The sequence below is a fragment of the Cetorhinus maximus genome, chromosome 6 (assembly GCF_964194155.1).
Source record: "Cetorhinus maximus chromosome 6, sCetMax3.hap1.1, whole genome shotgun sequence".
NCBI classification, from domain to species: Eukaryota; Metazoa; Chordata; class Chondrichthyes; order Lamniformes; family Cetorhinidae; genus Cetorhinus; species Cetorhinus maximus.
Window position 1 is genome coordinate 138,232,511 of NC_135884.1, and position 26,939 is coordinate 138,259,449.

Below are 26,939 nucleotides of genomic sequence, written 5' to 3' on the forward strand. Positions count from 1 at the left end.
ATTTCTTGAAAGAGTTCTGCAAATGAAAATTTGGAATAAGGTTGAGTTCCTCCATTGTGGCTCCAGTTAGGCTTGTGGTAGCTAAGTAGCATTGGCCCTCATGCCTCTATTATTTAATGACTTTTAGTTGATTTCCTATAAATTTGATAAAGAAAGATCAGCAGGATAAATTTGCCATGACCTTATCAACTTTTCTACCAGATTCCAAGAAGATGCAAGTGTTATTATGCCTCGTTTTTCAAAACACACCAAGGCATTTTATCTTATCCCTTTATATAGATATTTCAGGCTCCTGATACAAGATTAGCTATAATTTCAGGAGTTTGTTACATAGTGTCAGTAGCCAAAATTGTATCTTCAGAGCTGATTATTCTTGCCAGTATGAAAAATACAACTCATCAGAGAGAATACTTTTTCAAGCTTGAGGAAATTTCCCACTTGCCATTACTTGCTCTCATTCTTTTTCCATTAGTTTCATTTACAGTATGGTGGAATAGATTTAGTGTTTGTCAGTTATTTCAGGCCCTTCATGACTGCTGCATTGCAAATTGTATAGAGAATATTTGCATTTATATAGCACTTTTCATGTCTTAACATGTTCCAAAGTGCTTCACATCCAATTAAGTACTTTTTAAGCATAGTCATTTGTAATGTAGGGAAAGGCAGCAGCAAATTTATGCACAGCAAGATCCCACAATTATCAGCAAGATATATTCTGATGTGTTCTAGTTATGTTGGTTGAGCAATAAATGTTGTACAAGACATTGATAGAATTTCCCTGTTGCTCTTCGAATTGTGCCATGGTATCTTTCGCATCCACGTGTCGGGGCAGACTGAGCCTCAGTTTACTCTCTCATCTGAAAGATGCCACTCCCCCAGGTGTCAGCCTAGATTATGTGCTCATGTGTCTGGGAGGGGCTTGTACTCTTAACTGTTTTACTTGAAGGTGAGATTATGGACGCATTTTATTCTTGAGTTTCAATCTGCAATGTGTTGTGAATAAATGTTTTGACGGTACACTGATGGATTTCAAAGAAGTCTAGTTATTCCTTCAAAGAAGACACTTTTAAGATTCCTCCTTTAAAAAAAAAAGTGTCCCTCACATGAAGCATATTCTCTGACTCTAATATTTCTTGCTTCAACCAAAAGCCGCCTTTCTTACATCAGTCAATTTCTTTAGCAATGGTGCTGCAGTTGCAGCTAAGTCCTTTGTGTAAGCTCTCCAACAGTTGCTATAGTTGTTTTGATCAGGTTTTACTTAAGAAAGCAGTTTCAGGAATGGTTACACTAACTGCAGCCTGCTTTGCCCAGTGCTCTGGCAACATGTCTTTTCCCATATGAGGGAAATGGTTGATTGTATTCTGGGCAGGATTGTTAATTTTAGCAAGTTGACTCTGAAACCAATGGTTCGAAGACTTTTCTTTGACAAAACCGTTTATTGTATTGGGATTGACTGAATTATGCTGCAGAGAGTGGGCATGAGCTTGATGGGTTGAATTGCTGTAATGATGCTTATGACTCTATTACAAATATCCTGTACAGTTAAGCTTTTTTTTATGTTCATCATTATATTCTGTCACCAAAGTGGCTTTAAAAAATGTATTTCCTGAGTTGGTACATGTCTTTGAATTAGAACATTGTTGGTTCAAGGATCACTCCAGGACTTGAGGACTTAATCTGAGTTGACCATCTAGTGCAGTAATGAGAAGGTGCTGGATGAGAGGTTAAACCGAGGCTCTATCTCTCTTCCTGTGGCCCATGTGATTGGTAAAGATCTTGTGCCACAAACTTGAATTGGAGCAGGATGTTGTCCTAGTGTCCTCCCTGAATTCCTTGCTCATTAACAGCACAAAAAACTTAATTTGGCCATTCATGTCACTTGCTGTTTGTGGGAATTTGTGCAAATTGGCTGCTGCATTTATCCACATGTGTGATTATTTCAGAAAGCAAAATAATTCATTGGATTGAAAAGCTTTGAGGTGTTCTGAAAAATTGAATAAGATTCTATAATAAGGCAAGTGTTATTTTTCCTGCTGAAACTTTCTATCACTAGTTTCTTTTTCAGCTTGTATTTTTTAAACGTATGTTTTAATTAATGGGTCATATTTTCTTACTTAGGGCAGGCAAGAAGATGCAGAGGAATATCTGGGCTTCATTTTAAATGGCCTTCATGAGGAAATGTTGGCACTCAAGAAACTGATTACTCCTCAGGATGAAAGTAAGTGATCTTTCTTTGACCCCAGAATTTTGCAAGTAGTTTCCTGAAATGTGTTTAGTTGAATTCCTGAAATGTGAAAAGTTGAATTTTTGAAACCAACTTTTTAGGCCAAAAGTCATGAATTGACTTTAACATGGGTAAGATTTTTGAAGGATTGATATGCGTGCTTGATTTGGGTCCGTTTTTGACTGTTGCAATGGAATAAAGTAAAAATCAACAACACTATAAGAATTCATGTTAATTCTCTAACATTTATTTTATAGCATTAAAAACTACATTTCCTCCACAATATAAAAAATACCATAATGAATTAACTATACTTCACATTGACATCATTCAAAGTGACTCTGATTGCTATCTGAATCACTGAGCAATTTGTCCCAGGTAGCCTGGGTGTGTATAACATCATATGGATCTTCTTTATCTTCATCATCATCACCATCATTGCTGGTACCGGTAACTTTGGCATCATCATTCTACAAGTTATGGTCCTCGGTACCGTCCAACATATTCGATACTCCACATTTTACAAATTATTTTTTGACAATATTGAGATCAAGTACATTCCATGCATCTAAGACCCATTGGCACAATGTTGCTTATGAAGGTGTTGGCATATTTCCACCTTTAGTGAATGTTTTCTTGCCTTCCAACATCTGAAACGGATACTTTCCTCGAGAGGTTTATTTATACACATCCAAGGGGTGAACAGCACTCTTAAGACTGACGGGGATAACTGCCACGTTGGTGTTGGTTGATCTCGCATCATGGACAACAAGGTGGGATTTGAATATGTCCCAGATGAGCAAACCTTTTTCTTCGCATGGGCCTCCTGGCCTCAAATTTCACACTTCTTCTTTGATCCATTTCTTGTAACCGCGTTCACCCATCCAGTCTTTCTTGTGAATGTGGATGACGACGCTTTTCTGAAATTTCTCTTTGGGAGAGCTTTGCATTTGAATCACCATTGGCTTTAATTTTGTGCCAACAGCCAAAAAGAAGGAACCACTGAACCATGCCTTCTCATGGCCAGTTGTTCTTTACAAGGACGATTTTTCCCACCAGTCTTGGTAACAGTTTTGTTTGCTGGCTTGCAGAAGTTCATTGGTGTTTCATCCATATATCCAGCTCAGACCAATCAACATGTATTCTCCTCTTGACGGCAGATGACACAGTAGTGGAAATTTATGGTTTTATTGTCGAGGTCAGGTGGCAGCTATTGTGAAATTTGCATTTTCTGACAGAGTACTAAATCATGTCTTTTCATGAATCTTGTGTGCTATCTGGCACTGGCCTTGAATTCTGAAATACCATCTTTCTTAGCTTCTCTGAGGGCATAGAGTTGGATGGCTCCATGGGTGATATGACTCTTTTGCCAGTGCTCGTTAACCCATTCTCCCACTTTTTTATGCAGTTTAAATTAGGCTGCACGCTTGTTCTTTAATCAAGGCATCATGTTAGATCATGTGGTGAGCCTTTAGTTTTGTCTAATGGCTGGGAGATTGTTGCGGGAGTTTGCAGAGGGAAATTTCCGCGTGTACCTTAAAATTAATAAACCGTAGTAATTACGGGTAAGTAATCGATAATCACAATGTTTAATCCCTGAAATTCTAAAGTCGATTTTTGAGATGTGTGAAAAATTACATTTAAGGCTATACGTCATGGGGTCAACATTTACATGAGGTCGATTTTTACACTATATATGGTAGTTTCTTAGGGCATTAGATTGTAATCAGAAAACCCTTGAATCCAAATGTTTTATAATACTGTATGATTAGTGCATCTAATCTATAACACTTCAGTTGAAACGTCTATAATTTTCTTTTCAATTACAAATTTAATCCTGTATGATAACATTCAAAGGCAAGCTATAGAGTATTTTTGGTATTCCTAGTCATCCACATCATGGAATAATGCTGAAACTAACCAGGGATATAGGGCTACCTTAAAAAAAAAGTGGCGATACTTCCAAAATTAAGTATAGTTACTTAGCGAAATTTGTAATGTGCAATATTTGCATGCGTTGTATTATACAGAATCAGTTAGACTAATCCTGAATTTGTATTGATTTGAATGTGCATTTTTTTAAGCCTGTTTATCCTTAATACATTTGATCAATTCTGTGATGTCAGTTTGTGACTAATCACCCCAACATCAGAGCTTTCATGTTTTACCTTAAATTTATTACCTAGGCCTAAAATGGCGGTGGAGTTTGGTTTGTGCAGAATGTATTGAAAGAATGAATGAACTTAAATTTATGTACTGCCCTATCATGTACTTGGGTAATCCCAAAGTGTTCCACAGCCATTCAATACTTTTGAAGTGTGAACAGTAATATTTGTGTAAATAGTTAGTTTGAAAGCAATAAATGAGATAAGTTACCTAGATCCTCATTTTAGTTGGTGGTTGTGTAAGGTACAGTGCAACTGGCATATACAGAGCTCCCAAAAACCAAATACTTATTGAGAGACTTAAAGAACTTGCATGGTAAAATATAGAAGAAGCTCTCTTAAACCATGGACACTCACCAGTTGCAAACTACAGACAGCTTTTAATGCACCAAGCCCATGTCTGACATCAAGCATTGGATATACAGGTCAGTGTGACGTGGAAGTAGGTTTTGTGAATGAAAATGCTTTTGTGGAATGGAGAGTTCCTTACCTAGCAACCATAATGATGGACAAACTGCTCTATTCTTGGGTTTGAATGTTTGAACAGTTCTTTTCTCTGGGTAGGGCGGTTCTTCACTGCTATGGATGATGAATAAAGAATTGCCCATTTGAACAAGCCCTTTCTTCCCACAAATCCAGCTGCAGCTCACTCTGACTTGCATGAATTGATGTCACCGACCACCTGAATCAAGTAAAGCATGTGGGTTCCAAGATTGACCATCCTTTCCAGCCAGGCCATATGCATACACTCTTTTAGTGACTGTTGGCAGCTCCTCCTCGTTCCACCCACAACCCTCCCATTTTCATCTTCCCCTCGGCTTCTGATGGTGGGTCCACCTTTTTTGAGGAGCTTTGGAAAATGAAGGTGAATGACTATCAGGTATCTGACTGCCTACTGCTGTAAAGGATTATGGACAGTCTCAAGTCCCCAGATATCAAGCCTTCCTGCAGACTCACTAAGTCAGAAAATCACAATTTTTTTTCTTTTGTTCGCTCTTGGGATATGGGTTCGTTGGCAAGGGCGGCATTTATTATGCCTTCCTAATTTGCCTCAAGAAGGTGGTGGTGAGCTGCTGCCTTGAACTGCTGTATTCCATGTGAAGGAACACCCACAGTGCTGCTGGATATGTTGGTTTCAGGATTTTGACCCAGTGACAACGAATGAACAGTATATTTTCAAATCAGGAGGGTGTAACTTGGTGAACTTGCAGGTGATGATGTTCTCATGCAGTCCACAGGCTTTGGAGGTGCTGTCAAAGAATCTTTGGCAAGTTTCTGTAGTCTACTTTGTAGATGGTGCATAGTGGTGGAGGGAATGAATGTTTAGTGGATGGAGTGTCAAGCAAGCTGCATATCCTGAGTGTTGTTGGAGCTGCACTCATCCAGCTAAGTGGAGAGTATTCCATTATGCTCCTGACATGTGCCTTGTAGTTGATGGAAAGGCTTTGGAGAGTCAGAGGGTGAGTTACTCATTCTATAATACCCAGCTGGAGATTGACCTCCAATGACCACAATCATTTTCCTTTGTGCTAGGTATGAGTTCCAACCACTGACTTCAATTTTTCAAAGGCTCTAACTCAAATGCTACCTTGATCTCAAGGGCAGTCACTCTCAGTCTGCAGTCTCTCATGGACTGTACCTGCGACAAGTAGATTGCTGCAGACGAGATCAATTACGATTTTTCCTCAATGGTGTTCTCGCCAACTGCTGCCAGGTAGCCGAGTCCTTCCAGGACTTTAGCCAATGGAGTGGTGCTGAACCACTCTTGGTGCTGGGCATTGAGGTTCCCCTACTCCTACATGCTGTGCTCTTGCTATTCTCATTACTTCTTCCAAATGGTCAGCTGGTAATGAGTACTACAGCTGAGGGAGGATAGTAGGTGGTAATTAACAGAAGGTTTCTTTGCCTGTGTTTTATCTGATGTCTTGAGTCTTCATGGGGCCCAGAGCCAATGTTGGGGATCCCCAGGGCCACACACTCCCTCTTGTGGGCCATTATACCGCCACCACCACCGATGGAACTGTCCTACTGATGGGGCAGGGACATTGATGGAAAAGCTGGGAAAGATAGATGAAAGATTTGATTCTATCAGAATGATTATATCAGACTGTTGTTTTACTAGTCCATGGGACAGTTCTTCCAATTTTGCCAGAATTATGGCATCAGATGTTTAGTGAGGAGGTCTTTGCAGGGTGAACTAGGCTTAGTATACCTTAGTCGTATTCAGTGCTTAGGTTGATTCTAGGTGTTCCATTTGGTTTTATTCTTAATACGTGTAGTAATTTGATATAACCGAGTGACTTGCTAGGTTCTTTCCGGCGACAGTTAAGAGTCAACCATATTCCTTTGGGTCTTGGTCACATGTAAGCGAGACCAGGTAAAGACGATTCCTTTTCCTGAAGGACATTAGTGAAGCTGATGGATTTTTGCTATTGAGTAGTTTCATGATTGTCATTACTTATGTTAGTTTTTTAATTCCAGATTTATTTCATTAACTGAATTTAAATTGTGCAACTGCCATGATGGAATTTGAACTCATGACTCTGGATCATTAATGCAAGCCTCTGGATTTTAAAATTCTTTCACAGGACCCTGGGCGTCACTGGCTAGGCCAGCATTTTTATTGCCTGTCCCTAATTGCTCTTGAGAAGGTGGTGGTGAGTTGCCGCCTTGAACTGCTGCAGTCCATGTGGTGTAGGTACACCCACAGTGCAGAGAGGGAGTTCCAGAATTTTGACCCAGCGACAGTGATGGAACAGAGATATAGTTCCAAGTCAGGATGATGTGCGACTTGGAGGGGAACTTGAAGGTGGTGGTGTCCCCGTGTGTCTGCTGCCCGTGTCCTTCTAGTTGGTAAAGGTTGGTGGTTTGGAAGGTGCTGTTGAAGGAGCCTTGGTGAGTTGCTCCAGTGCATCTTGTCAATGGTACACAGTGCTGCCACTGTGAGTCACTGAGGGAGTGGATGTTGAAGGTGGTGGATGGGGTGCCAGTCAAGCTGGCTGCTTTTCCCTGGATGGTGTTGAGGTGCTTGAGTGTCGTTGGAGCTGCACTCATCTGGGCAATTGGAGAGTATTCCATCACCATCCTGACTTGTATCGTGTAGATGGTCACTAGGCTTTGGGAGTCAGGTGGTGAGTTACTCACCTCAGAATTCCCAGCCCCTGATTTGCTCTTGCAGCCGGAGTGTTTATATGGCTGGTACAATTCAGTTTCTGGTCAATGGTAACTCCCCAGAATGTTGATGGTGGGGGATTCAGTGTTGGTAATGCCATTTGAATGTCAAGGGGGCGTGGTTGGATTCTTTCTTGTTGGAAATTGTTATTGCTTGCCACTTGTGTGGCGGGAATGTTACTTGCCACTTATCAGCCCACGCCTGAATGTTGTCCAGGCCTTGCTGCATATGGGCAATGTCTGCTTCAGTATCTGAGGAATCGTGAATGGTGCTGAACATTTTGCAGTCATCAGCAAGCATCCCCACTTCTGACCTTATGTTGGAGGAAAGGCCATTGATGAAGCAGCTGAGGATGGTTGGGTCTAGGACACTACCCTGAGGAACTCCTGCAGTGATGCCCCAGGGCTGAGATGATTGACTGCCAACAACCACAGCCATCACCCTGTGTGTTAGGTATGACTCCAACCAGTAGAGTTATCCCCCGATTCCCATTGAATCCAGTTTTGCTAGGGCTCCTTGATGCTACACTCTATCACATGCTGCTCTTTTGTGCATGTTTGACTCAGGCTATATAAAGGTCAGGAGCTAAGTGGCCCTGGCAGAACCCAAATTGAGTGACAGTGAGCAGCTTATTCCTGAGTAAGTGCCGCTTGATAGCACCGTTGGCGACCCTTTCCATCATTTTGCTGATGATGGAGAATAGACTGAGGGCGGTAATTGGCCAGGTTGGATTTGCCCTGTTTATTGTAAACAGTATATACCTGAGCAGTTTTCTACATTGTTGGGTAGATGCCAGTGTGTAGTAGCTGTACTGGAATAGCTTGGCTAAGGGCACAGCTAGTTCTGGAGCACAAGTCTTAACTACTATTGCTGAAATGGTGTCACGCCCATTGTCTTTGTAGTATCCAGTGCCTTCAGCAGTTTTTTGATATTACGTGGAGTGAATTGAATTAGCTGAAGACTGGCATCTGTGATGCTGGTGACCTGAGGTGGAGGCCAAGATGGATCTCTATTTGGTAATTCTGGCTGAAGATTGTTGCAAGTGCTTCATCTTGCTTTTTGCACTGATGTGCTGGGCTCCTCCATCATTGAGGAATGGGGCTATCTGTGGAGCCTTCTTCTCCAGTGAGTTGTTTAATTGTCCACCACCATTGATTAGTGAATGTGGCAGGATTGCAGAGCTTAGATCTGATCTCTTAGTTAAGGTGTTGCTTAGCTCTGTCTATCGCATGCTGCTTATGCTGTTTGGCATGCGAGTAGTCCTGTGTTATAGCTTCACCAGGTTGATACCTCAGTTTTAGGTATGCCTGGTGCAGCTCCTGGCATGCCCTCCTGCACTCTTCACTGAACCAGGGTTGATCCCTTGGTTTGATGGTAATGTTAGAGTGGAGGATATGTCGGGCCTTGAGATTACAGATTGTGGTCGAATACAGTCCTGCTGCTGCTGATGGCCCACAGCACCTCATGGATGCCCAGTTTTGAGTTGATAGATCTGTTCAAACTCTATTCCATTTAGCATGGTGGCAGTGCCACACAAATGATGGAGGGCATCCTCAGTGTGAATATGGGGCTACTTTTTTACAAGGACTGTGCAGTAGTCACTCCTGCCAATACTGTCATGAACAGATGAATCTGCCACATGTAGATGGGTGAGGTCAAGTAACTTTTTTTCCCTTTTTTTGGTTCCTTCACCACCTGCCCCCACACCCATCCTAGCAGCTATGCCCTTTAGGACTCGGCCACCTTGGCCAGTAATGATGTTGCTGAGTCACTCTTGGTGATGGACGAGTCCCCCACCCAGAGTACATTTTGCGCCCTACCTGCCCTCATTGTTTCCTCCAAGTGGTAATCAACATGGAGGAGTATTAATTCATCAGCTGAGGGGGATGTGGTGGGTGGTAATTAGTGGGAGGTTTCCATGCCCATGTTTGACCTGGTGCCATGAGGTCCCAGGGCAACTCCTTCCCGACTGTATACCATTGTGCCACCTCTGTTGGGTCTGTTCTGTCAGGGGGACAGGGCGTACCCGGGAATATTGATGGTTGTGCCTGGGATATTGTACGGTATGATTCTGAGTGTATTACTATGTCAGGCTCTCCCAATTTTGGCACAAACTCCCAGATGTTAGTAAGTGGTATTTTGCAGGGTCGACAGGGCTGGGTTTGCCATTGTCATTTCTGGTGCCTAGAGTAATGGACGGATCACCCGTCAGTTTCAGTCATTTTTGTATATTTTGTAGTGATTTGATACAAGGGAGTGGCTTGCTAGACCATTTGAATGGGCATTTAAGAGTCGATCGTATTGTTGGATTACTAGCCCGGTAACAAAACTACTTTTGGTTATAAATTGGTGGTGTGATTGAGGATCAATCATGATCAACCGTATGGCCACCGCCGCTTCCTATTTCTTGGGTTCATTGGTCTATTTTATGGCTTTTTAAAAGCTTATAATGATACTTGACTGAAACTGGGGTGGAAAAGTAGTTTGCAACTGCCAAAATATATATACACATGCCTTCAAATTAAAGTTCTGCCATGAAACTACTGTGCAAAAAATTTAACTTTCACTGAATACAAAATTTATGAATAGACATTCAACTAAATGCTTAAAGATAGGTAGGTTATTAAGATGTGAAGATGAAATGAGGCCACAGAGGTAGCAAAGATCTGGCAAATGGATTATAATGTGGGAAAGTGTGAAATTGTGCATTTTGGCAGGAAGAATAAAAAAAAGAAGCATGTTATCTAAATGGTGAGAGATTGCAGAGTTCCGAGATGCAGAGGGATCTAGGTGTCCTAGTGAATGAATTGCAAAAGGTTAATATGCAGGTACAGCAAGTAATTAGGAAAACTAATAGAATGTTATTATTTATTGCAAGGAGAATTGAATACAAAAATAGGGAGGTTATACTTCAGTTATACAGGGCATTGGTGAGATCACATCTGGAGTACTGTGTACACTATTGGTCTACTTATTTAAGGAAGGATGTAAATGTGTTGGAAGCAGGTCAGAGAAGGTTTGCTTATGGGTTGTCTTATGAGGAAAGGTTGGACAGGCTAGGTTTGTAACCGCTGGAGTTCAGAAGAGTATGAGGTGACTTGATTGAAACACAAGATCCTGAAGGGTCTTGACAGGGTGGATGTGGAGTGGATGTTTCCTCTTGTGGGAGAATCTAGTACTAGGAGCCATTGTTTTAAAAGTGAGGGGTAGCCCGTTTAGAACAGAGATGAGGAGAATTTTTTTCTGAGAACTAAGAGTCTTTGGGACTCCCTCAAAGTGCGGTGGAAGCAGAGTCTGAATATTTTTAAGGCAGAGGTATAGATTCTTGATAAGCAAGAGTGAAAGGTTATCGGGGGAAGGCGAGAATATGGAGTTGAGGTTACAATCTGTTCAACCATGATCTTATTAAATGGTGGAGCAGGCTTGAAGAGCAGATTTTTTTTTGTTCTGCCTGGATCCTTTGTGTGTGTGGAAGCAAATACAAGAATAATGCCAATGCATTACAGAAGACACTACTCCACATTGCAGCAGACAACCTTTTATTATACTTAAATGACTAATTCAATTTTTAAAAAACTTTAGTGTAGCTAAACCTGTATTTTACAGAGATAAACCAAATGTGCACGTGACTGTATTTATGACCAAGGCAAGGAGATGTTTTTCTTACTTCTATTTCCACAGTGTGCCGAAACCATATATTGGAATGCTGTTATCAAATGTATTTCAATATGGACTGCAATAAGTAAAGAGCTGGTAGGAAGTAATTTTTTTATGCTTATTACAGAAAGTGCTGTTTCAAATGGACCTGAATTACAACAAGGAGCCGAAGAAGACTTGGAGGAGCAAGGCGAAGGTAGTGAGGATGAATGGGAGCAAGTAGGCCCCCGGAATAAAACATCTGTTACCCGCCAATCTGACTTCATTCGAACCCCTATCACTGATGTCTTTGGTGGTCATATCAGGTAGCGCATAATCCATATGTACTTTCATTATTGAATAACCTGTATAGCTAATTGTGTTACAGAAACCCCTCTTACCACAATTAATAGAACTTTTTCATGTTTTTAATGTTTCTGTGTGACTTGTGCATGTACAACAATACAGTAACTTTTTTGTTATCTGACGCTTGATTTGGCTTGCTTGGATTTGAGAAGCAATGTTTTTAAACAACTTTTACCTTTTCTATGGGCTGACTTATTGCTGCTGTCACCATTTAACACCGGTTGGTAGGAAATAATCTGATTTAACATGGCAATGTCAGCCTTTGAATAAAGGAACTAGTATGCAAAGTCAGGAGTTTTTTATTATTTGATTAGATGTTCGCCAAAACAGAGGAAGTCAGTACATTGGTCAGTACTGTGGTTCAGAAATAAGCCTGTCAAAAATGACCCATATAGTTACGGTGCTCCAATATATAAACACACAAAGCTGAGTGGCCAGATTTTGCCTCAGCAAGGACCTACATAATGTAGAGCCATTCATAATGACAATTTCCTCCTATTGGGCTAGTTTTTCCACCAGATTCAAGTTATACCAGGTTCTTTCAAAATAATTGTAACTAAGAAGCCTACTAAAGTTGATATTTTTCTCCGTTTGGAATTATTTTTAAAAGGAAATAATTTTTCTAGGGCATCACTATTAACAATTTTAATTGGAGTTGGATAAGCCCTTGGCAAAAAACAAAATTAGGAAAATGGGCAATGAACTTCTATTTTTGAGCTCTCGGGCCAACCAGTGGACTAAAATGTGTTACATAATACGGGGGGAGAAATTTGCGCGGCTATGGGGAATGAATGGTGAAATGGAATTAATTGGATTACTTTCAAAGAGCCGGCGCAGGCACTTCTGTGCTTTATGATTCTATGTGGTGCACCAAATTTATCCCTCTAAAGAGCTTGTTAGGTGGCGGTTAATTGTATATTTTGTTATATAGGTCAAAAGCAATTACAGCGTTTAGAGTGAAGCTATACTATAAGAGATTTAGTATTAGCAGATTTAGCAGACTCGATGGGCTGAAGAGCCTCTTCTGCACTGAGATTCTGTGATTATCCCAAATCTGCTAATTATGCTTAGAGATTTAGCATTATCCCAAATCTGCTAAATGTGCTTAAAAATAGGTAGGTTATTAAGATATGAAGATGACATGAGGCTACAAAAGTATATAGATAGGTTATTAGATATACTAATATCTAAAGCTTTCAAAACCTGCTCGCTTTTTACATTGCCTCCAGGTCTGTGGTTTACCAGCAAAGTTCCAAGGAATCTGCTACTCTCCAGCTGTTCTTCTCACTGCAGCTTGATATACAATCTGAAAAGATCCGCACAGTGCAGGATGCTCTGGAAAGCTTGGTGGCCAGGGAGTCTGTCCAGGGATATACCACTAAATCCAAGCAGGAGGTACACATTTCTCATTACAATGAATTCCAAATATAAATGGGAATTACTCAACAAGTAAAACCTATTAAATTTCAAACTGCATTTTTTAAGAGTTCTACATGTATGCCCTGTAACTTAGTGTTGTAGACAAATATTTTACATTTTACTCCAGCTTGTAGGAGTTAGAATACAAGCATTTGTTTCACATAATGAATAAAAAAAAGTGTGTATGTGCCTTCCCTGTACCATATGGTGACATTGCTGGCATTTAAAATGCTCACTAAGTAAATACATCTACAGTTTTGATCATTTTAATAAGAAGCCATAACATTTGGGTTTTTTGGCACAGATTTGGCCTGTTCATTACAGTGCTTTGAATCAATGGATCTTTGAGGCATCTGATATTGTTGGGTTTAAGCTTGCTAAAAACTAATTTATCCTTTTGAGTACCTTCTGAAATTCAAAATAGTGATTAATTTAGAAACCCTGGAATAGACTTTTGCAAAATAATTACCCGTATCATGCTTAACTATTGCAGATTTAACACTTTCCTGGGTTGTAATCCTAAGTAATAGAATCTTCTGGAAAGAAAGTTTTTCTTCAGATTTGAACAACATATTTCTCCCTTAGGAGTGAGCCGAGAATTCTGCGAACTTCAATTTCTAATTCTATATCTTGCATTCGTGCTTTGATATTTGAATAGTAATACACAATTTGTGGCTTTGGGAAGCAGAAAAGTCAAGTTGGTTGGCACTTGAATTTCTCTGTTCTAGGCTGAGGAACTGGAAACTGCAGAAATGAGATGCTACATGGCCACTGTTGATAATGGGGTATAATTATAGAATTAAAAACAGAAAATACTGGAAATAATCAGCAGGCTGGACGACATCTGTAGAGCGAGAAACAGAATTAATAAATTAAGTTGTGCCATCAGAATGGTATCTGTATTCTAACACTTAAATTAATGTGACCTCAGACGTCAGCAATAAAGCAACATAGTAACATTCAGCATATAATTATTAAAATTTGCATATTATAGATCAACATATAATCATGAATTAGTGTTGCCAGTTATAACAAGAACTAGGAGCAGAAGTAGGCAATTCAGTCTCTTGAGCCTGCCCCGCCATTCAATACGATCATGACTGATCTCATTTCGGCCTCAACTCCAATTTCTCGCCCTCTCCCCATAACCTTTCAATTCATTACTAATTAAAAATCTGTCTATCTCCTCCTTAAATTTATTCAGCGTCCCGGTATCCACTACACTGAGGTAGTAAATTCCACAGATTCACGACCCTTTGAGAAAAGTGATTCCTCCTCATCTCTGATTTAAATCTACCACCCCTTAGCCTAAAACTATGGCGCCTCGTTCTAGAATGCCCCACAAGGGGAAACATTCTCTCCACGTCTACTTTGTATATCCCCTTTAGCATCTTAAATACCTCAATTAGATCTCTTCTCATTCTTCTAAACTCTAGCAAGTATAGGCCTAAACTGCTCAATCTCACCTCATAAGACAAGCCCCGCATCTCTGGAAGCAATCTAGTGAACCTCCTCTAAACCGTCTCCAACGCAAATACATCCTTCCTCAAGTGAGGGGACCAAAACTGTGCACAGTACTCCAGGTGCGCTCTCACCAATGCCTAGTACAGTTTCAACAATACTTCCCTATTTTTATACTCTATTCCTTTAGCATTAAATGCCAAAATTCCATTTGTCTTCCTTATTACCTGCTGTACCTGCATACTGGCTTTCAGTAATTCATGCACGAGGACACCCAGATCCCTCTGCACTGAAACATTCTGAGGTTTCTCTCCATTTAAATAATAAGTCGCCCTTTTATTCTTCCAACCAAAATGGATAACCTCACCCTTATCCACGTTAAAACTCCATCTGCCAAATTTTGGCCCATTCACCTAACCTGTCCAAATCCATTAGTAAATTTCTTATTTCTCCATTGCAACTTACTTTCCCACCTATTTTGGTATCATCTGCAAATTTAGCTGTAGTACCTTCTATCCCTGAATCCAAGTCATTAATATAGATTGTAAATAGTTGGGGCCCAAGGACCGAACCCTGTGGCACCCCACTAGTTACAGCTTGCCATCCAGAAAAAGACCCATTTATTCCGACTCTCTGATTTCTGTTGGTTAGCCAATCTTCTATCCAAGCTAATATATTACTCCATACTCTGTTTGTTTGATCTTATTTTGTGTATTAATCTTTTGAGCGGCACCGTATCAAAGGCCCTCTGGAAGTAATAACGCTATCCTGACCCAAAGGGTACCATTCTACCGTTGGGTTTCAGACACTGCCATTTGGATTGAATATTAGGAATGGTTGTAAGAGCAGCTTTATTGATTAGCCTTCAGGTTCTTATTTATCTTTTGGTAGAAGTGCTGCATCTCTCTCGATTACTCAGGTTTAGTTGGAAGAATTCTGACTAATTGAGAGAAGATGTAGATGCCTTGGAATTGTATACAATTTGTAGCTGAAGACAAATTGTTCATTTATTACACACTAACTGCTTTCAGTGTTTTAAACTAAATAAGGGTGTTGGAAATTTTTGGAGAGCAACGACTTTTATGATTGCTAAATGATCTCAGCATTAAGTAAATCCTGCAGTAAGGAAAATAAATTGATCTAGTTTCCTAATAAAAAGTAGTGTATGATTTAGTGCTTTGTGGATTTTTGTTTTCAAAGCCTCATTGATGGTTAGTTTACCCACGAAGCCATTAAACACACTCATACTGCAAGACTTGAAACTAATTTTCACTCAATATTTCAGGTTGAGATTTGTCGCCGTGTTACCTTAGAAGAATTGCCTCCCGTTCTTGTTTTGCATCTTAAACGCTTCATTTATGAAAAGACTGGAGGATGCCAGAAACTGATCAAGAATATTGATTACCCCATTGACCTTGAAATAAGCAAAGGTAAGTATAGCTTATTTGTGTGTAATAACAGTGAATTGATTGCTGCACTGAATGTTGTACTTTTTTAGCTTTTGTATGGTGAAATCTGATGTCAGTACAGCCATTTATCAAATACAACAGTATCTCATCACCTCTGCCATTTCCCTGTTTTGATTCCCCAATCCCACAAGGTTCTATGGGAGAGGATAGGCAAATCTAAGGCATTGCCAATGTTACTCTGAGCCAGTGGTATATGATCGTGGCCTAAGGTGGTCCTTGTCTTAATTTATTTCTCTTTTGAAGTGCTTAGTTTCTATTTTCGACTTAGCCCTGGCAGAGTTTAGTTCAGGGTGCACTCTGTAAACTTAGATTTATTTATTTGAATCCGACATGTAATGAACCAAAATAATAGTCTTAGAGGCCTACAGCAGTGAAAAAGGCCCTTCTGCCCATTGAGCCTGCGCCAGTCAAACAAGTACCTAACTATTCTAATCCCATTTTCCAGCACTAGGTCCATAGCCTTGTATGTCATGGCATCGCAAGTGCACATCCAAATACCACTTTCTGCCTCTACCACCCTTTCAGGCAGTGAGTTTCAGATTCCCACCACCCTCTGGGTGAAAAAATTATTCCTCACATCCCCTCTAAACCTCCTGCCCCTTACCTTAAATCTATGCCCCTTGTTTATACATCCCTCCACCAAGGGGAAAAGTTCCTTCCTGTCTATCCTATCTATGCCCCTCATAATTTTATACACCTCAAACATGTACCCCCTCAATCTTCTCTGCTCCAGAGAAAATAACCCCAGCCTATCCAATCTCTCCTCATAACTAAAACTCTCCAGGCCAGGCAACATCCTGGTAAATCTCTTCTGCACTCACTAATGCAGTCACATCCTTCCTATAATGCAGATTCCAGAACTGCACGCCTAACCAGCGTTTTATACAGTTCCAGCATAACCTCCCTGCTCTTATATTCTATACCTCGGCTAATTAAGGCAAGCATCCCAAATGCCTTAACCACCTTATCTAGCTGTCCCGCTACCTTAAGGGCCCGGTGGACGTGCACACCAAGGTCCCTCTGATCCTTGGTATTTCCCAGGGCCCTACCATTCATCGTGTATTCCCGTGCCTTGTTTGTCCTGCCCAAGTGCATCACCTCACACTTATCCGGATTAAATTCCATTTGCCACTGATCAACCCGTCTATATCCTCCTGTAATCTAAGGCTATCCTCCTCACTATTTATCACCTCACCAACTTTCGTGTCATCCGCGAACTTACTGACCAACCCTCCTACATTCAGGTCTAAATCGTTTATATATACCACAAACAACTGACTCAACACCAACCCCTGTGGAACCCCACTGGACACAGGCATCCAATCATAAAAACGCCCCTCGACCATCACCCCCTGCTTCCTGCCACTCATCCAATTCTGGATGCAAATTGCCTTGGATCCCATGGGCTTTTACCTTCGTTACCAGTCTCCCATGCGGGACCTTATCAAAAGCCTTGCTGAAGTCCAAGTAGACTACGTCAAATGCATTGCCCTCATCTACAATCCTGGTCACCTCTTCGAAAAATTCAATCAAATTGGTCAGACATGACCTCCCCTTAAAAAAACCATGCTGACTGTCCTTGATTAATCCCTGCCTCTCCAAGTGTAGATTAATTCTGTCCCTCAGAATTGCTTCCAATCATTTCCCCACCACTGAAGTTAGACTGACTGGCCTGTAGTTCCCTGGTTTATCACCCCCCCCGCCCCCAAACTCTTGAATAACAGTACCACATTGGCTGTCCTCCAGTCCTCTGGCACCTCTCCTGTGGCCAGAGAAAATTATTGCCAGTGCCCCTGCTATCTCCTCCCTTGCCTCACTCAACAGCCTGGGATACATTTCATCCTGGCCTGGAAATTTATCTACTTTTAAGCCTGCCATACCACCTAGAACCTCCTCCCTTTCTATGCTAATTTCTTATCGCAGTCCTTCTGCCTGATTTCCACATCCACGTCATCCCTCTCACTTGTGAACACCGATACAAAGTATTCATTTCAACCCGACCTACGTCTTCTGGCTCCACACACAAATTACCACTATGGCCTTTAATGGGCCCTACTCTTCCCTAGTCATCCTCTTACTCGTAGTGTACTTGTAAAATAACTTTGGATTTTCCTTTATTTTACCTGTTCATGTTTTTTCTTGTCCCCTTTTTGCTCTCCTAATTTCCTTTTTAATTTCCCCCCTACACATTCTATACTCCTGTAGGGCTTCTGCTGTTTTGAGCCCTCAGTATCTGCCATAAGCCTCCCTTTTTCTCTTTATCCAATCCTGTGTATCCCTCGACATCCAGGGTTCCCTGGATTTGTTGGTCCCGCCCTTTATATCTTTACTGGAATATATTGGCCCTGTACTCTCCCTTATTTCCTTCTTGAATGAGCCCCACTGCTCTGACACAGATTTACCTAAAAGTAGCTGCTCCCAGCCCACTCTGGCCAAATCATATCTGATCTTATTAAAATTGGCCTTGCCCCAATTTAGAACTCTGATTCCTGGCCCACCCTTGTCCTTTTCCATAACAAGCTTGAATTTAATGGAGTTATGATCACTAGCTGCAAAATGCTCCTACGCTGATACCTCTACCACTTGCCCGGCTTCATTCCCTAAAATTAAGCTCAGGATCACCCCCTCTCTTGTCAGGCCTTCTATGTACTGGCTTAAAAAGCTCTCCTGGATGTATTTTAAGAATTCTGCTCCTTCTAAACCTATCTCACTATGACTAAACCAGCTAATGTTGAAGTTGAAATCCCCCACGATTACTATCCTATTGTTTTTACACTTCTCTGAAATTTGCCTACATATCTGCTCTTCTATTTCTCTCTGACTGTTTGGGGCCTATATAACACTCTCAGCAATGTGATTGCTCCTTTTTTGTTTTTCAGTTCTACCCATATGGCTTCATTTGAGGAGCCTTCTAAGATGTCATCCCTCCTTACTGCTGTAAATGATTCCTTGATCAATATTGTGATACCCCCTCCTCTTTTACTTCCTTCCCTGTCTTGCCTGAAGACCCTATATCCTGGAATATTGAGCTGCCAATCCTGTCCCCCTCTCAATCATGTCTGTGTGACAGCAATGACATCATACTTCCATGTGTTAATTTGTGCCCTCAACTCATCTGCCTTATTCATCAGACTCCTTGCATTAAAATAAATACCATCCAACTTTGCCAAACTCCCTTGTGCCTGAACTGGCCTATAATTTCTATGCCTTCCAGATTCACTTGCTCTCTCTTCTAATTTTGGCTGTGCATCACCCCCTGCTGAATCGCCTCTCAGGATCCCATCCCCCTCCCAAGTTAGTTTAAACCCTCCCCAACAGCACTAGCAAACTTCCCTGCAAGGATGTTGGTCCCATTCTGGTTCAGGTGCAACCCATTCACCTTGTACAGGTCCCACCACCCCCAATGCCTCAGAAATCTAAATCCCTCCTGCCTGCACCATCTCTGCAGCCATGCATTCATCTGTACTAACCTCCTATTTCTATACTCATTAGCATGTGGCACCAGAAGTAATCCAGAGATTACTACCTTTGAGGTCCTGTTTTTTAATCTGCTTCCTAGCTCCCTAAATTCTGCTTGCAGGACCTCATCCCTCTTTCTACCTCTGTTGTTTCTACCAATATGTACCAACGACATGGTACATATTGGTACATAATAAGAAAAATTGGTAAGAATAGAAAAATATAGGACAGAAAGGAATATACTGTATTACTCGATCATCCAATACTCCACTCACTTGCATCTTTCTTCAGTTCTCCTTTAAAAGTCACTGGATGTCAGATACGACAGCCACCTTCTTTCTTCTACACCCTCTCTGCAAGCACCTGGCTGATGGGTGTGGAAAGGAACTCTTTGGGAAGAAAAGCAGCATAACAGACCAATGTGAATGCAAGAACTCACATTGATAGAGTGCCAGTCATGCCAATGGGCAAATTAAGTGAGAGAGAACCTGAATGTCTGGAAATATTTTAAGGTGCAAACAAAACAACTTAGTTAGGACTGGCTTTCAGTTGAGAATAACTGGAATGATTGCTCAGAGGTGTAACTTAGCAGAAAAATTTATTTTCATTTGTTTTTATCATGTGAACAAGTGGGGTAGAAAGAAGTAGGTAAAAGATTTGCATTTTATATAGTGCCTTCCATGACCGTGGGATGTCCCAAAGTTCTTTGCAGCCAATGAAATACTCATGAAGTTTTGTCATGGTTGTAATGTAGGAAACATGGCAGCCAATTTACTCACAGCAAGCTCCCACAAACAGCTGTGAAATAAATCACCAGATCATCATTCTTTGCACCATTGGATGGATACATAATAGCTAGGCCACTTAGTGGTTTTGAATAGTATCGTTGGATCTCTTATTCACAGTTGTAGGGCTGACAGGGTCTTGGTTTAAAATCTCATCCAAAAGATGATACCTCCATCAGTGCAGCACACGCTCAAGACTTGAGAATGGGAGTTGAATCCACAACCTTCTGACTCAGACAAGCATGCTACCACGAACCTCAGCTGACTGACACTGATCAGAATTATCTGAAGCATTGAATTCGTTTTCCTAAGTGAAGAAAGTTGGCAAATTCTAGACCTAGTTATTTTGAAATCAATGATCCACTGTGCAAGCTTGTATTAATCAGCGTACAAAGAATTGCATATGCATAAAATACTAGATGAGTAAGTTTTAACTTCCAGGGGGATGGAATGCAAGAATAGTTTGTTCTGAATTGAAAGTACTCTTATGAGTTTCCTGTAATAATTGCTCAGATTTTGTTCTGGCATTTTATCAGTGGTGCAAGTTTCAATAGATAAAGTTTTACCTTATCAGGATTTTGGGCTATATATAATTTCAAAATACCAACTAGTAGAGCATTTATTCTTCTCACTATTTTTAACTCTAAAAGAAACTGATTTAGGCTAACACTCCAGCATTTTGGGGAGCAGTATCCAGACTTTGTTAAAGCCAACATGACCTAATCCTGATCAACCAGAATCCCAAGAGGTGTACAATGCAAACTAAATGTATCACACAGATCCATAGCCATGGCATCAAATTGAAGTAGCAACTGAGCACATATAGGTAACATAACAGCTAAGTCACAATATACAGTGCCTGAGAGGCAGTTTCAATTGAAGCATTCAAAAGGGAATTAGATTGTTATCTGTGAAGGTTACAGGGAGAAGGTGGGGAAATGGCACTAGGTGACTTGCTTATTCAGAGAGCTGGTGCCGACACAATGGGTCAAATAGCCACCTCCTGCGCTGTAACAATCCTGTGAATTCTGAATTGTGTTGTCACTCCACTCATGCAGTCATCTTTTTCTACAAGAGGATAATGTTTATAATGTAGTTTACTTTTAAAAACAAATAAATGAAAGCTCCGCTCATCATCTGAGAGTATGGTATTTGCATATAGCAAGTAGAGAATTTATACAAATTGATGCTTAATTCAAATTATTTACCACTAAATTTTCACTTTGCAGTATTATTTGGGTTGCTTCATATTATTGGGTAATTCAAATTTAACTGCATATAGACTACTGAATTATTAGTATTGTTTAAAACAATCAAATGGTTTTCGTAATATGCCTTAACTGAGGAACTCGATCAGATCATGAGAGGTAATGTTTTTGGTGTTATTTGTACAGTTTGATTTTTTTAATTCAGTCGTTGGATGTGAGCTTCACTGGCAAGGCCAGCATTTGTTGCCTATCCTTAATTGGCCTCGAGAAAGTGCTGGTGAGCTGCCTTCTTGAACCGTTGCAGCCCATCTGGCGTAGGTACATCTCAGTGCTGTTAGGAAGGGGTTTCCAGGATTTTGACCCAGCAATAGTGAAGGAATGGTGATATAGTTCCAAGCAGGATGGCGTGAGACTTGGAAGGGAGCCTGCAGATGCTGGTGTTTCCATGAGTCTGTTGCCTTTGTCCTTCGAGGTGGTAGAGATTGTGGGTTTGGATGGTGCTGTTGAAGGAGGTTTGGTGAGTTTCTGTTGTGCATTTTGTAATGGTGCACATTGCTGCTACTGTGTGCTAGTTGTGGAGGGAGTGAATTGTTGTGGTGGTGGATGGGGTTCCAATCAAGTAGGCTGCTTTGTGTGGATGGTGTTGAGCTTCTTGATTTGCTGGAGTTGCACTCATCTAGGCAAGTGGAGAGTATTCCATCACACTCCTGACCTGTACCTTGTAGATGGTAGACAAGCTTTGGGGAGTCAATAAGTGAATTACTGCCACAGATTCCTCAGTCCCTGACGTGCTCTTGTAGCCTCAGTATTTATATGGCTGATCCAGTTCAGTTTATGGTGACCCCAGGATGTTGATAGTGGGGGATTTAGCGATGGTAATGCCATTGAATGTCATGGGGAGATGGTTACATTCTCTCATGTTGGAGATGGTCATTGCCTGGCACTTGTGTGGCATGAATCTTACTTGCTGCTTATCAGCCCAAGCCTGAATATTGCCCAGATATTGCAGCATATGGAGGTGGAGTGCTTCAGTATCTGAAGTCGCGAATGGTACAGAACGCTGCAATCATCTGTCCACATCCCCACTTCTGACCTTATGCTGGAGGGGAGACCTTTGTCAAGCAGCTGAAGATGGTTGAGCCTAGGACAGTACCCTGTGGAACTCCTTAGTGATGTCCTGGGGCTGAGATATTTGGCCTCCGACAATCACAACCATCTTCCTTTGTGCTAGGTATGACTCAAATTAATGAAGAGTTTTCCCCCTTGATCCCATTGTTTTCAATTTTGCTCGAGTTCCTTGATACCACACTTGGGTCAAATGCTGTCTTGAGTCAAGGGCAATTGCCCTCACATCATCTCTTGAATTCAACTCTTGTGCATGTTTGGGTGAAGGCTGTAATGAGGTCAGGAGCTGAGTGGCCCTGGCAGAACCCAAACTAGCATCTCCGAGCAGATTATTGCTGAGTAAGTGCAGCTTGATGACACAGTCAACAACGCCATCCATCACTTTTCTGATGATTGAGAGTAGACTGATGAGGTGATAATTGGCCAGATTGGATTTGTTCTGTTTTTTGTGGACAAGACATAGCTGGGCAATGTTCCAGGTTGCCAGGTAGATGCCACTATTGTAGCTGTACTAGGAAACTTAACTAGGGGCATGGCTAGTTCTGTAGCACAAGTCTTCAGTACTTCTGCCGGATGTTGTCAGGGCCTTATAGCTATTGCGAGGTTTAGTGCCTTCTGCTGTTTTCTTAATACTGTGTGGAGTGAATTGAAATAGCTGAAGACTGGCATCTGTGATGCTGAGGAGCCCCAGATGGATCATCTACTTGGCGTTTCTAGCTGAAGATGGTCACAAATGCTTCAGCCTGTCTTTAGCACTAATATGCTGAGCTCCCTCATCATTGAGATTGGGGATGTTTAGCGAGTCTCCTCCTGTTAGTTGTTTATTTGTCCACTACCATTCATGATTGGGTGTATTGGGAATGGCCCGTTTGTTATAAAATGGCCTAGCTTTTGCATGCTGCTGCTGGTATTTAGCATGCATGTAGTTCTATGTTCTTTCACAAGGGTTGGAATATCTTTTTTTAGGTATGCTTAAAATGGAGACAAGTATGCTCCCTGTTCATGTAGTACATCTTGAAATGATTCAAAATTATAATGTCCATGAAACTAAGACTGAACCAAGTGTAGAATTATAATCGTGTTAAACAATTTTTGGATAAATTATAACACTTGTGTTTCCATGAATTGAACAGATATTGCATTTCCTTTTTTTTGCAAGATGTATTTGAAAAAAGAAATCTGCACTTTAAATAAAATAACGTGGTATCTTTGCCTAATTTAAATCCCACACCACATTTTTCAAGGTCTTTGGCATGGGGCACTAAAGATATCCCCTTTTTCGGTCTGATTGCTTGGGACCAAGTAATTTCTCGATTGTGGAATTTTCTGTGCCATGAATGATGTTAGAGTGCCTTATCACAAATGTGTGAACCGGTAAACGCAGTAGATATAAATATTTACCTGAAATATAAAACAGTAATAAAACATTATAAGGCAGTAATAATTGTTTTACTAATCTGAATGCTGCTTCTCCCACACTTCTGCTCCCAAAGTACTGTACTGTGTTGCTTGGGCAGCTGAAAAGAATTCCAAACAACTGGTATTTCCAACAATAGATTTCTGGACTGAAGAGTTACAGTGCAGCTGCATTTCAAATTTCATGACCTCATGACATTTATTACCATTCTAACTGGCCTCTTCTTTAAGCATATTCAGGCGGTGTAGTGGTATCATCACTGGACTAAACCTAGAGACTCAGGGTAATGTCCTGGGGACCTGGGTTCGATTGCCACAATGACAGATGGTGGAATTTGAATGCAATAAAAAATCTGGAATTAAGAGTGATGACCATGGAAACATTGTCGATTGTCGTAAAAACGTATCTGGTTCACTAATGTCACTAATGTTTCACAGAATGAAATCTGCCGTCCTTAGCTGGCCTGGCCACATGTGACGCCAGACCCACAGCAATGTGGCTGACTCTGAAATGGCCCAGCAAGCCACTCGGTTGTATCAAACCGCTAAAAAGTCAATAAGGACTGAAACCGGACGGACCACCTGGCATTGACCTAGAAACCGGAAACCACTGTGGCAAACCAAGCCCTATGGACCCAGCAAAGTCCTCTTTACGAACATCTGGGGGCTTGAGCCAAAATTGGGAGAGTTGTCTCTCAGACTAGTCAAGCAACAGCCTGACATAGCCATATTCAAGGAAACATACCTTACAGGTAATGTCCCAGACACTGCCATCACCATCCATGGGTATGTCCTGTCCCACCTATAGGGCAGACCCAGCAGAGGTGTTGGCACTGTCAGTAAGGTGGGTGTTGCCCTGGGAGCCCTCAGCATCGACTCTGGACCCCATGAAGTCTCATGGCTTCAGGTCAAACATGAGCAAGGAAACTCGCTGATTACCACGTATCGCCCTCCCTCAGCTGATGAATCAGTGCTCCTACATGTTGACCACTTGGAGGAAGCACTGAAGGTGACAAGGGCACAGTATGTACTTTGGGGTGGGGGGGCTTGAATGTCCATCACCAAGGGTGGCTCGGTCGCACTTGTGCAGACTGAGCTGTCAGGGCCCTAAAGGATATAGCTGCAAGACTGGGTGTGGGCAGGTGGTGAGGAAACCAACAAGAGGGAAAAACAAACCTCATCCTCACCAACCTGCCTGTCACAGTTGAAGACCTGTCTTCACATTGAGCATACCCTCCATTGTGTTGTGTGGCACTACTACCATGCTAAATGGGATAGATTTCAAACAAATCCAGCAACTCAAGACTAGGCAAACATAAGATGCCGAGTGCCATCAGCAGCAGCAGAATTGTACTCGAACGCAATCTGCAACCTCATGACCTGGCATATCCCCCACTCTACCATTACCACCAAGCCAGGGGATCAACCAGGGATTCAATGAAGAGTGCAGGAGGGCTTGCCAGGAGCAGCAACAGCCAAACTTAAAAATGAGGTGTCAACCTGGTGAAGCTACAACACAGGTCTACTTGGGTGCCAAGCAGCAAGCGATAAACAGAACTAAGTGATTGCACAACCAGTGGATCAGATTTAAGCTCTGCAAGCCTGCCACATCCAGTCGTGAATGGTGGCGGGCAATTCCAAGAACTCAGTGGAGGAGGTGGCTCCACAAATATCCCCATCCTCAGTGATGGGGGAAGCCCAGCACATCAGTGCAAAAGATAAAGCTGAAGCATGTGCAACAATCTTCAGCCAGTAGTGTTGAGTGGATGATCCATTTCTGCCTCCTCTGGAGGTTCCCAGCATCACAGATGCCAATTCAATTCACTTATGTGATACCAAGAAATGGTGGAAGGCACTGGATACTGCAAAGTCAATGGTCCTGACAACATTTAAGCAATAGTACTGAAAACTTGTACTCCAGAACTTGCCATGCCTCTAACCATGCTGCTGCAGTACGGCTACAACACTGGCATCTACCCAGCAATGTGGAAAATTGCCCAGGTATGTCATGTACGCAAAAAATATGGCAAATCCAGCCTGACCAATTACCACCCCATCAGTCCACTCTCGATCATCAGTTAAGTGATGGAAGGGGGTCATCAACAGTGTTATCAAGCGGCACTTGCTTAGCAGTAACCTGCTCACTGATGCTCAGTTTGGATTCAGTCACTCGACTCCTGACTTCATTACAACCTTGGTTCAAACATAGACACAAGAACTTAACTCCAGAGATGAGGTGACAGTGACTGGCCTTGACATCAAGGCAGCATTTGACTAAGTGTGGCGTCAAGGAGCGATGGCAAAACTGGAGCCAATGGGAATTGGGTGGGGAAACTCTCAGCTGGTTGAAGACATACCTAACACAAAGGAAGATGGTTGTGGTTGTTGGAGGTCAATCATCTCAGTTCTGGGACATCACTGCAGGAGTTCTGCAGGGTAGTGACCTCGGCCCAACCAACTTCAGCTGCTTCATCAATGACCTTCCATCATAAGGTCAGAAGTGGGAATGTTTGCTGCTGATTGTTCAGTATTCAGCACCATTCGTGACTCCTCGGGTATTGAAGCAGTCCATGTCCAAATGCAGCAAGACCTGGACAATATCCAGGCTTGGGCTGACAAGTGGCAAGTAACATTGACGATCTCCAATGAGGGAGAATGCAACCATCACCCCATGATATTCAATGGCAATACCATTACTGAATCCCCCACTATCATCATGGGGGTTACCATTGCCCAGAAACTGAGCTGGTCTAGCCATTAAATATTATGGCTACAAGAGCAGGTCACCACCTGACTCCCCAAAGCCTGTCCACCATCTACAAGGCACAAGTCAGGAGTGTGATGGAATCCTTTCCACTTGCCTGGATGAGTGCAGCTCCAACAGCACTCGCGAAGCTTGACACCACCCAGGGCGAGCAGCCCGCTTGATTGGCACCCCATCCACAAACATTCACACTCCCCACCGCTGACGCACAGTAGCAGCAGTGTGTACCATCTACAAGATGCACTGCAGGATCTCACCAAGCCTCCTTTG

The 26,939-nt window shown here is 41.8% G+C and overlaps 1 protein-coding gene across 1 annotated transcript in view; it reads left to right on the forward strand.

The window, feature by feature from the left end:
• usp10 (ubiquitin specific peptidase 10) overlaps positions 1–26,939 on the forward strand; it is an 88,644-nt gene that overhangs the window by 41,554 nt on the left and 20,151 nt on the right. Inside the window, exons 9-12 of the mRNA XM_078544583.1 lie at positions 2,119–2,218; positions 11,346–11,523; positions 12,793–12,958; positions 15,729–15,873. Coding sequence (XP_078400709.1) covers positions 2,119–2,218; positions 11,346–11,523; positions 12,793–12,958; positions 15,729–15,873 — 589 coding nt within the window. The remainder of the gene's footprint in view (positions 1–2,118; positions 2,219–11,345; positions 11,524–12,792; positions 12,959–15,728; positions 15,874–26,939) is intronic.